The 12,303-nt window shown below is 36.0% G+C and overlaps 1 protein-coding gene across 3 annotated transcripts in view; it reads right to left on the bottom strand.

Annotated features, from left to right (window-relative positions):
- Positions 1–1,880: 1,880 nt before the first annotated feature.
- The window catches only part of Sima (HIF-1 transcription factor component sima), a 45,319-nt gene continuing 34,896 nt past the window's right edge, over positions 1,881–12,303 (bottom strand). For all 3 annotated transcript variants that reach the window (XM_083034429.1, XM_083034427.1, XM_083034428.1), the window contains 7 exons: positions 10,108–10,546; positions 8,758–8,998; positions 7,864–8,210; positions 7,443–7,678; positions 7,212–7,351; positions 6,558–7,090; positions 1,881–3,834 (listed from right to left, as the gene is read on the bottom strand). In XM_083034429.1, coding sequence (XP_082890555.1) covers positions 3,490–3,834; positions 6,558–7,090; positions 7,212–7,351; positions 7,443–7,678; positions 7,864–8,210; positions 8,758–8,998; positions 10,108–10,546 — 2,281 coding nt within the window. In that variant the 3' untranslated portion in view covers positions 1,881–3,489. The remainder of the gene's footprint in view (positions 3,835–6,557; positions 7,091–7,211; positions 7,352–7,442; positions 7,679–7,863; positions 8,211–8,757; positions 8,999–10,107; positions 10,547–12,303) is intronic.

Here is a 12,303-nt window from a genome sequence, read left to right as displayed (position 1 = left end):
TGGTTTTTCCCTTTATTATATCCGACTGCGCACTCACTTCCTTCTTCTTTTATATATGTAATGTAGGGAATGATCGGCTTGCCACATTGCTTCTAGGTTGCATCAGAATTGTTCTGACGCATTAAAGATGATTAAGAGATATATATGAGTCATATCTGTTATATATTAACGTTAGAATCAATCAACATAACATACAAAAGTAATAATTAATATAAAAATGATGAGAAAGAGAAAATATGAGTGAAATGATATATAATATATATAATACTTTTAAATGCGATTCATTTTGTTAACTTGAAGTACTTGTAATGTAGAAATATTTTTAAAAATATCAGTTTTAAAAAGAGAGAAATAATAATCTAATTTTTCAATTTTAAATTGATAATTATTATTTCAGAGTAAACTTTCGATCATTTTTTGCGAGGAATAAAATTATCCAATGACAGTTATTGCGCTAATACATTAAAGAATCAATCGATATGACGGAAAAGAAATAATAATAAACTTTTAAATTTTCGAGAAAACTTTGATACATTCGAGTTCATTAATTTAACATTTTTAAAAACTAGAACACAGGATTTAATTGTTTTCAAAATCTATCATAGTAATTTGCTGATTTTTGAAAATATAAATATTTGCAATTGAAATTAAAGACTTATTAAAATACTTACAATTAGAATTCTTGGAAGAGAAAAGTATAATATATAAATATATAAATAATCCACTTTTTTTAATTAATTAGAAACATCATTTATTTATCTTTTATCATATCCATAGCATGTCCATATTATACCAGCGATCCATTCAACACTGTTTTACAATGTGATTAGACTTGTGTGTGTAATGTTAAAGTATTAAAATAATATAATAGTCGCAGCGGTAATAATCTCGCGGCGATAAACATAATATTATGTAATATTAATTGGTTGTATGCATCGGGAAATTATACAGTACAGTAGCAACAACCGATAACCCCTGGTTTAATAGAAACTACAATAACAATAACAACAATCATGACGATGACAAGAAGCATACGTCGACGTCATAAGCCATAGTCGATGCTGAAGAAGCAGCAACGACTTGTCATGCTGAGTCAATTTTAGTAATCAGGATGATAAATCTGATAACCGATATCAGTGTTGTTTTATTATTATTTCATTGGCAAAATATTCGAAGCAAAGTTTAAAGAAATGTTAAAACTAAATTATGCGAAAAGTAAAAAAAATGCTATAAAATGCTTTTATAATTTTAACAGATTGTATTAAAAATAAAGATAGTGTTGGAAAGTTCTTTCCTTTTTTAGTTGCTACATTTTTTTACCTTGACGCGACAATAGGTCGATTATCAGATTTTCACATTCGACATTATCATTTCTCATCGCTCTCAAGTTAATATTCTTATTAGTCGAGTCCTATTATTAGTCGCATTAATGATATACAATTTTGCATGCGCGCCAATTGCGCGTAAATGCACTTGTTTATATACAACTTTTAGAAAAGATAGGCCGAGCCGCCGAAGGCTACAACATTCTCATTCTTTTTCAATTAAAAATATACAAACAATTATTCCCCTAATTTGATATTTAAAAGTTGAAATATATTTTATTAATATATTATTAATCTATGGATCCATGAACACATTAAAGTTCGATCATCATCATCATTATTATTATTAGATAATATCTTAAATATCACATTCCCTACTTCTTCCTTGATAATTAATTATGCATGTAATATTATAAATCGTACTTTTTCATGCATCGGAAGATGATCCTATTTCAACATACTCTCTATTAAAAAATGTAATAAATCTTTGTTATTAAGAGTATTTTATAAAGTGCTTTTTTGCATCACAAAATAAAAATAATATATTTTTAAATATCTGTCATATATAGATATATATTTTTTAAAAGATATATAGATATACATATTAAAAAGATGTGACAGATATTTATCACACAAATATTTTTCATGCCGATTCTCTTCCATAATTTTTGAAACATCGCATTTCAAGCGGGGGAAAAAAAAAAAAAAAAAAACGGCAAAACTTTTCGTTTTATAATCGCAAAAATAAAAACAAAAATTTAAACATAATAATCAAAAATTATTATTTTATAATATATTAATGTGCTTTATGAAACTCCCCATTTACTAGGAAATAACAATTAGATATTTTCACCATGACTTGCAATTACATTAGTATTTTAAAAATTAATGTTTTAAATCGTATTTTTTAAACGTTATTTTGTATAAATATATATATTAGATGATCGAACAAAAATTTGCTACAAGTATCACAACCTGCATGTTAGAATATCATCTTCCAGAACGCAAATTTAATTTTGCAAAAACAATGTCCCTTCAGATTCAATATTTATCGATTATTTTTATTTATATATTTTGATTAAATGTACACAATCAAAAAGATTTTGAGTACATTGATATAGAGTATAGAGAACACACGATTGGGAACAAAGTTAAGATTTGTGCATGCACACGAAAACCTCACTTTTTTTATAAAACGATTTTTATAAAAACGATATAGCCTTCGACTCGATTCGTGTAAGATATGGTTCGCATTTCTACAACGAAGCGTCATCTCCATCTCGTCAATCTTAATTTGCTATTTTCGCAGTTCGGGTGTATTAATTCTCATACTATATATATAATTCGTTTCGCATCAATTCGTGAAAGTTTATTGGCATAATTGGCCAATTGGCACACTTTGCGTTCGCTCATCAATTTCAGAATAGAAGAATATAAAACGAACATCGATCAATCAAGCGTTAATGTGACGCGAATCGATCGCTATTTAAAGAAATCATATTTTTAAAAAATTGCTCTAAAAATATCAATTAAATCTGAGTCTAAGCTTCATCGAATCGCGTCACCTTTACATTAATTGGATACATTTTTCGATATCCGATACGCGAATTGCGCTTCGTTTTTCCGATCATCTTCCGATGCATAACAAAAGTTAGCGCTATTTACACAAGTAAAAATTAAAAGCAGAATTTTTATAAATTTTCCTACGCGTACTATCTCAATATATTTCTCAATCGTATTCTAATCTTTTTCTCTATTTTTATATGTTTAGTATATATTGATTTTAAACTGAAGTAGGATTTTAGTTCTAGATTGAAATAGGGACATGTTACACCTCACAATAACTAATTAATTAGCAGCATTGATCTTCGATCTTTATTTATCAATTTAAAAAATTGTACTACAGCAGAAATATTTTTTCAAATAATTTTTAGAAAAATTTGATTTTTCTAAAAATTAAAACGATTTTCAGTCAGTCAACCGAAGCAGCTTTCAATTGAGGCGCGACACATCCCGCATTTGTAATTAATTACAAAAGAAAAATCGATTCTAACAAAGACTTAAAAATATCAATCGTAGCAAAATATTGTACAAAGAAGGGGGAACAAATTCTTCCGAAGCTAATCTGGCTTCCTCCGATCGAATCGTCCTCCGATGCGCTGAATCATACCAGATTTCGATCTAGCAGGCCGCTGAGCAGATCCGGACCGATTTGCAGCAGACTCGCGGTGGATCCGTCGTAATCGAAGCCGTCGAAGGACACCATCGCGGACGTCGTGGGCGAAATAGACGTTGTGGGTGTTGCTGATCCTCCGCCATCACCGCCGCCCCCGGTGAACGGCCCGATCAGGTGTTTTCTGGTGTCCGGACTGAGATGATCGGGCAGGGATACGAGGTTGTCCACGTTCGCGCACTGCGATGTCATCTGGTTGTCCACGTTGACGGACAACGGGGTCGTCAGGTTCCTCGATAACACGATTGGTATGACGCGAGAATTCATGAGAGGATCCTGAAAGAGAAAGATTATCTGATTAGAACTGTCATTTTTTTACACATGCGTTTGAGAAGATGCAAAGTAGTTGTTCTTCTCGATGAATTTGGACGTTTATTTTTATGAAAATTAATATCGAACGCTTTAAGCCCGCGCGGGCTTTTGATAGATAAAATATGTTCTTCCCTTTAATAAGGAATTGATTAAGGCTCCTGGCTCCTTGTCGACCATGTCGAAATCGTGACGTCAGAGGCGAGAAAACACGCTAAAATTTCTTAGATGCCATTTCGAAATAAAAAAATATTTCGATGGAACAGCACTTCAGATGGCTTTAGCACACTCTTAAAAAACCCCGAAAACTATCCTTTCCCCTTTATAATTAATCAACAGCTGTAAAATGTAATATTATGAAGCCCAGTCCGTCGGGTCTTTGCACATGCGCAGTCATTCCGCATGTCAAAGTCTGATATCTCGATCATTTTACAGATGTTGATTGATTATAAAGGGAAAAGGATAGTTTTCGGGGGTTTTTAAGAGTGTGCTAAAGCCATCTGAAGTGCTGTTTAATCGAAATATCTTTTCATTAAAAAATGGCATCTAAGAATTTTCAGCGTGTGCTTTCTCGCCTTTGACGTCACAATCCAATATGGCCGCGGTGAGCACCCAGGAGCCTTAAATTGAAATATATTTTTTATTCGCGAGAATAATTAATAATAAATAAGCGCCTAATTTTTAAATATTCGGCAAATGAGTTTGTTTCTTGCGGTCGATTTGAGAAAAATAATATATTATATATTAAAAAGGATATTGCTGCGTTTCGCTAGAGGAAAAAAAAGATCAAAGGAGAAACGTTTTAATCGTCGACGGATGTAAATGAACTGATTATCAAACAAATGCAATCTGCGATGTACGTTTAACGTAAATAAGTCTCATGTAGATCGTAATAAAAAAGGGGGCGAATCACCCCTGAAAATCGCAATTCCTCGCTATCAAGCGAACAAATAATTCGAAAATAAATCATATGCATATCTAATAATTAATAATTAAATCAATATATCTTTTTTAGTTACTTGATAAAAATTATTTTAGTTCAATGTTGAGTACTTGAATGAATATAAAAAATTTATTAAAATCGTTATGCAAAATTATTCAGAGAAAGATGTATCTCGAGATAGAACAGACAAATAAAATAAATTTATATTTCTTTTAAAGTACATATATGATCTTTCTTTCATTTCAGACAAATATTAATTTATACTATTTTCCATATATATTCAAATAGTATTTTTAATTCCTTTTTTCATTTTCTAACTTTAAACTTTTGATTATCGAAAAGACAATCTTAAGGATAATATAAAATCTTTGACTTTGATTTGATGGTAAAATCGCGGAACGACGATGAAAGGTCGAAGGAAGACGGTGGGAGGAAACGAAACGCAGCTAATCAGGTGATTCGATGTTCTATGTATTTTCCATAACATTCAACAATTTCATATACTTTGCAATTTGTGTACATAACGTGGTTCTAAAATACCGCTCGTTTAATCCTATAATGCACTCCAAAAAATAACGCTTTATATAATATATATATACATATATATATAAATCTCTAACAAAAACGCATATACAATTCTAGAAATATCATAGTAAATATCAACTTACAGGTCTTTCTCTCTTTCTCGTCACTTACACATTAATTCTTTGTATTCATCTCTAATACGAGAAAAAGCGTAATTATATCGCCTAAATAATATTCTATATATATATATATCTTTCGCATCTCTCTCTAAGATAAACGTCGAATGCACAGTGCATTTTAGGATTAAACGACCGAGCGAAATTACCTCGCTCGCTTATGCCTTCTCTTCGACTCGCAACAAACTTAGTTTGCATTTCCTTCTTTTCTAAAATCTCCAACTTTACACTTTCCCCTCTACTTTGCAATCTCAGACGTGATTTTCGGACTTGCGGACGCAAGCTCGAGAAACAAGCAAACGTATAAAAAGTAGGAAGGATTACCATCGGTTCGAGATCACGATCAGATACCAACTCGCCGCCTCCTCGGACCCCTCGCGTCTGAATCTACATTTTTCGTCTTGCGAAAATCGATCGCCAAACCCTGCTTTTTGTCGCTTCGAATCGCGCTTGAATTTTATCTATATTGCTTTTCGTGAAAATTAAGTAACCGCGATTTAATTGACTTTACACAATGTTTTTAACGCGAGGTATCGTTGCTATGCCTCATCCGACGAACGAATGCACCGTGTAACATCGTGGCATGTTTACATTTAATCGACTATCTACCCGGCGAATAAACACATGCGTCGTCCGTAGCCGACCTGACAGTCTCATGTGTTTGATCTCGATCTAAATCAAAGTTTTCTCTCATGATTCGAAGGAACTTTGACATTTCTGTGTTCAAAACACAAGTTTGCGGTTGAAACTACACGATTTTCAAGCGCCTTCCAATTTCTAACGCCCAAGTTCTCTCTAAACGAATTCTATTTTAATCTTCTTTGGAGAAACCGCATTTCCGGAATTCCAAATATTTTCGTTATATTACCGAGAGATCACTTTTTCTCGCCTTTGGGAGTATCAAACGACGACGAAATGGCAGCTAAAAGGAGGCGGTTTTTTTAGACTTTCGTCAGGCTACGTCAGGCCCGGAAGCGCTTTCACGCGTTCGCGATATTTCTCGCCGTCGGCTTCGGTTTTATTAAGCAAATGTATCCCGCACTCACGTCGCAGCCGGAAACCAGGAGATTCATTAGCACGCTGCTGCCGGCGCAGGACGGGTTCCGGTTACGGCTCGTCGTTCCGATCCTATTTAGGCCGTCGATACGATTTCCACCTCCGCCACCTCCCCCGTAATCGCCCTCCGTTCCAACGATATCGATGATGTCGTTGAGAACGCGGGCGCGTTGCTTGGAAGTGCTGTCCCCGCGACGACGTTCACCGCCGCCGTCGTTGGACAACGTGTGCGACGACACGACGCACGGCATCTGGGGTGACACGAGACGGCGCAGAAGCTGGCTGTTGCAGATGTTGTCGACATTCGAGGACTTTTTGTAGGACATCGTCGATGATCGCTGCTGCTGTTGCTGCTTTGTCAACAAGGTGCCGTCAAAATTTACGCGTTCGAAAGGCGAGATTTCGCACTTGAGACGCTTGTGCTCGCTCTCAGAGTCCGCGTTGAATCCGGAGTGGATGCGCTTATTAGGACGGTCGGTCCGGTCCTGATTGGAGGGCCATCGAGCGGACTCGAGGGCTGCGTCTATAAAATTAAATCGAATAAAAATGAAAGTTTCACAGATGATAAGAATAAAGAATATAATTCCACACATAAACACATACATAGAGAGACGTGCGTGGACAGAAATTGAAAACGCGCTTACTCTTTTTAGATATCTGTCCAAAGAGCGGATTCATCAGACCTCCGCCGTGATCGTTGTATCGCCGCGATACCGCTTGATCGGTTCGCAGCAGCTGTGCCAGACTGCTTTCGGATCCTCGCTGCTCTCGATCATCGAGTAGCCTGCCAGAGAAGAAACAACAACAATGTAAAGATACCGTATTTATTTCGCATCCGATCTTAAATTCCTTTATTCAGTTCTAATGCGACTTACCACTTTGAAGATCCTTTATCGGAGGACTGAGACCCCCACATGACCATGTCATCACTGATGAGCAGCTCTAACGCCTCATCCTGATCCGACATCGGAATATATGGCGCTCGAAGGGCCATCTCGTCGTCTCCTATACTGTCACTGATACCTAACATAAGCATCTCGTCCTCGGAGAGCCCGTCGCCGCCACTACCTCCCGTAGGACTGCCTAACGAGTCCACGCTGCGCTCAGGACTCTGTGAAATGTTGTGTGCGTATATTAATAATTTTCGCTAATAAAATAAAATTATTACCTTAACATTATAAGCAAAAAAATTAATATTACTATTTTTATTTAATTAATGTAATTTCAAAGTGATTGAATTTTAAAGGTATCGCTCTTAAAAGAATACAGACCGTCGAGGATCCGGCGATTGCTTACTTGTCGATATTTTGATAGGGACGACGACACGGCGTTCGGGTCGATACCGCAGGGACTTCCGGGCGAGTCGCCGTACATGAAGGGGTCACTATCGGCTAGGCGATCAGTTGTGTTCTTGGTCCTGGCGGTGGTGCTCGTTAGATCTGCCTCTTTAAGAGACTCTGAGAGATCCGTCGAACGCAATTCCGGCATCAGGGTGTCACCCGGACTCAGCAGGGGGCAACCGTAATTGTCGAAGATGAACTCGTCTAGCATATCCGACAGGAAGGGGGTGTCCTCGAGGGGCACGCATACATCGCCAGCCGTGGGCGCGAGGTGTGTCAGGTCCTCCGGCTCGTCCTTCAACACTGAAACACGAAGAATACGACTTAACACACGACACTCTTCCTATTTAATCGTTTATTACACTTTGGATGATTGAATATTGATCAGAACGGAAAGTAAGAACAGGATATTGAACTATGATGAAATTCAAAGACCACGATGTAAAACCAATTATATAGTATGAAATTATTAATTCCACTGATCAATCTGATATTTTAAATTTCATCCGAGAAAATCGAATTAAACCGAGTAATTAGATTCAGTCGAAGAATTGAAATTGAAAATAGAATGGTAAAATAATTTGCGTTTGATATCTATCTCTCATCGGATCAAATATCTACTAGGTCACGTAATGTGTTAAACTCTATTAGAATGATAAATACTTCTTATAGACAACTCATGCGTCATATTTATTCTCTTTTTTATAAACAAGTATTTTCTTTTCCTCAAAAAAATTCAAATATATTATCTGTGTTCGGGATATATATTTCCCAAATAAATCAGTCGCCAAGATGTTCGAGCCTCTTCCTAGCCCTTCAAAAAAAAAAATCTTTGACGGAAAATACGCACTGGTAAGACCCGGCTGATCCTCGCTAAAAGTCAGGAAGCCCTTGTTCATGTCCTCGGTGCGAGGCGCGAAGATACTCGCTGTAGCCGTCTGCGGCGGCGGTCGACACAATAGCTGTTCCTGCTGTTGCTGTTGCTGCTGTACGGAAGATGCGAGCGGCGCGAACAGATGTTTGGTGACCGCCTGCGGACGATCACGACGTCCGGCGCTGTCTGAGGAATCGCGCTCCACCGTCGGTTTACCCTGAAACCGAAGATTGCATGATCGATCTAGAGGGGAGGAGGCCAAGGATGCGTTATTATGGCTCGAGATAAGAGCGACAGTCATCCTAGAACTTACCACATCGCGCGGCGCTTAATCATGCTTTCAATTGTAACATTTGTATCAACGCCACTTTTTGACATTTTTATATAATTTGGAATTTTCAATATTGAGATTCTTTTAATTAAAATTATTTGCCTTTGTAAAATGTTTATAAAATATTTTTATTATATAAGAATTTAAAATTACTTTTATAACATGCATATTATTTTTGTTTTTATAGAAAATTATTAAAATATCGTGCAATGGTTAAGAAAAATTAATAAGACTGAAATGACGTTGAAAGTTTAATTTTGCCTCCTTGTCAATTATCTGTTCCAGTAACAAGTCCTTTTCTTTCTCTTTTTCTCTCACACGAATTCGATTACGTTATTATTCCAAAATGCGAAAGATTCCGATGTCATTTATTTTTACTTTATCATTCTGAAACGATAAGAGAAGTAAGCAATGGGATTACAGCATCGATAAGCGATGGTGATCCGACAAATATATCTTCAATAAAAAATAATCCAAGATTAGAAGAAAATTTAGAAAAAAATAATTAAAATTTGTTTTTCTAAATACTGCGATAAGAATTGCGATAATCATATAATTAATCAGAAATCTATAATTTCATTTATCATTCGATTGTATGGACTATAAGAATGAAAAAAATTGTATAATTTTATTCTTAACAATTTTTCACTACTTCAAGTTGTCATTATCTTAACAGTCTGTGAACTTCCATCTTTGATGATTAAAAATTTAAATAATAAATCAAAAAAGCTCTGATATATAAAATAGATCAGTAAGAGCCAGGCACAGATATTAAGAGTAACAAAATTATTTTTAAATTCCTCTATATACCTATTTTGTTATGATTTATTTTATTATAACAAAATAAGTATAGAGGAATTTAAAAATAGAGATCTGCGCCTGGCTCTTATTAACTCTATTTACCCCTAAATTTGTATTTAAAAACCTAAAGTCAGTCTGTGACAAGATTCTCAAGGAACGCGTCGATTTAAATTCGTCTCAAACGTCAATCTTACCTCTAATAAAAAGGGTGTCCTCGCGAACGTCGACCGGCAGCAGTTGGGTCGATCTGCCGCTGCCGGCTCGTCGTTCTCCTTCAAGGATTCGTCGATCGGCTGCTTCGGGGACTCCTTGGGAATTCGCACGGACGTCTTCTCCTGCGTCTGCTTCGGGAAGGTGTCGTCTCTTTCGTTGGCCGAACGGAAGATCGACGCGGTGACGGCGAGCGGTCGATCGTCGTTCCTGGATTCGTCGTCGACGATCGTTTCCTCCGCGCCGATGAGCCTCTCGTCGTCGTTCGTCAGCACCGCCTGACAGTCCGAGTCTGGCGTCGGTCTAGCAGCACTGGTCGTCACCGGGGCCAGCAACGATCTCTTCGACTTCGTGAAATCGGCGCCGCTGTCACGCGCGGTCAGCTGGCGCACGCTGTACACCTCATCCTCGTGCTCGATCCCACTGTAACCAAAATCACCGGCCGCCGGCGTGGATAACGTGCCCTCGTCCTGGGACTGACTCGTTAACCCGAAACTTGGCTTAGCAACTTGGAAACGGAAAGCAAAGACACGCGAAGGAGATACGATGAAAGTTCGTCGAGAACTTGTGAAAGTTTGAGAAGAAAAAATGTATTGAACAAGTATTTTATTAATTAAATTTAATTGGAAAATGTAATCTTATTTATATAATTTAGAAATAAATTTTCTTTTTTAGAACAGAAAACATGAAATATATACGCACAGAGAATTTTCTCTTAGAATTTACCCTGAAAATCATGGTAATCGTGGGATAATATGGTATATAAAAATAATAATATCTATTACAATAAAATATAAAATATGTTTGATTAATTTTACTATGCAGTTTAGTATTTTAGATTTTATTGTGATAGATATTATTTTTAGTGTGATAAATATTAATCAAAAAAATTCTTTCCATACCATATTACCCCACGATTACCATGATTTTCAGGATAAATTCTAAGAGAAAATTCTCTCAGTGTATACAACATATACAATATAGAGTTGTATAATAAAAATAAAGAATACGAAAAAAACACAAACGAATAACAAATAATAATAATTATAAATTCAAGAAAAATTATACGAGAAAATGTTCTCTCTTTTAATTTAAGAACTTAAGAGAGGAAAAAAGAAAACTTTACACAAGTTATGTCAAGTTTAGGATTAATCAATCGGACAAATCGAGCACACGTATTTAGAAGAAGTGATCCTTCTCTTTAATGTAATTCAAAATATAATAGACTAGAATGTAATGTGTGAAATATAGCAAAAGGTGAATGAGAGGCTTGTTAGAGCATAGAAGGAGGATATCGAACGCTTGTTTAAACGACCTCCTTACACGAGCTGATAATTGTTAATCTCATTATCCTCACCGTTATACAATTGCCGTTCGCTCGAAGAACACAAAAACATACAACAACGTCCGACTAGTTAGAATTCCTTTCGTCGACTAACGGTGCCCGCGTTTTCTTATCTAACGACGACCGCCGATCATTACATCGGACGATACATCGCGTTACGACTTACGACACGTAGTGCGATATGTAGCCCCTGCTGCTGCCGTATTTATCGCGCGTGCACATACGCATGACACGATCCGAAAACTCGTACGACACTCGTCTCACACGAAATGTTCCGTATGTATGCACGTGGATGTCTCTACGAAGGTATTTCTAGCTGTCATTCGGCGACGTGTGGGATACACGGACAGCTGTCACGAGGTGCACGTGACCTATGGAAATTTAAAACAGACCGTCGAACCAGAGATGCTTGAGCCGGAAAATACATCTTTCGAAAGCGACGAAAAGCTGCTCCAAATATTATGTTTACTAAAATCTAATGATTATTACTTGTCCAAAGATAATAAACAAGTGTAATATTTATTATAGAGATGCGCGTGAGTATATGAATGGAATTTTAATGGATAAATAGGTATCAATGAATCTTCATCGATGTGATCGAATTAAGAGTTGTGATTTTTCAATAATTTTATAATAGCTATAGATATATCAAACAAGTGTTTATTATTTTTTAATTATGAATAATATAATTATTAGTTTATTACACAATTTTGATAAATTAACCGTGACAAGCTAAAGAATCATATTAGTTATAATTTGCAATATAAAGAAAAATATTGATCTCTCCTTCGGTAACTCATTCGGGAAATTTCTTGGGAAATATTTTTCTATTTCA

This window comes from Prenolepis imparis, unplaced genomic scaffold (assembly GCF_030444845.1).
Source record: "Prenolepis imparis isolate NDT839.2.m4 unplaced genomic scaffold, iyPreImpa1.0 SCAF_3, whole genome shotgun sequence".
NCBI classification, from domain to species: domain Eukaryota; kingdom Metazoa; phylum Arthropoda; class Insecta; order Hymenoptera; family Formicidae; genus Prenolepis; species Prenolepis imparis.
The sequence above is the reverse complement of the archived record's forward strand: the minus strand, read 5'-3'. Positions and strand labels throughout refer to the sequence as shown.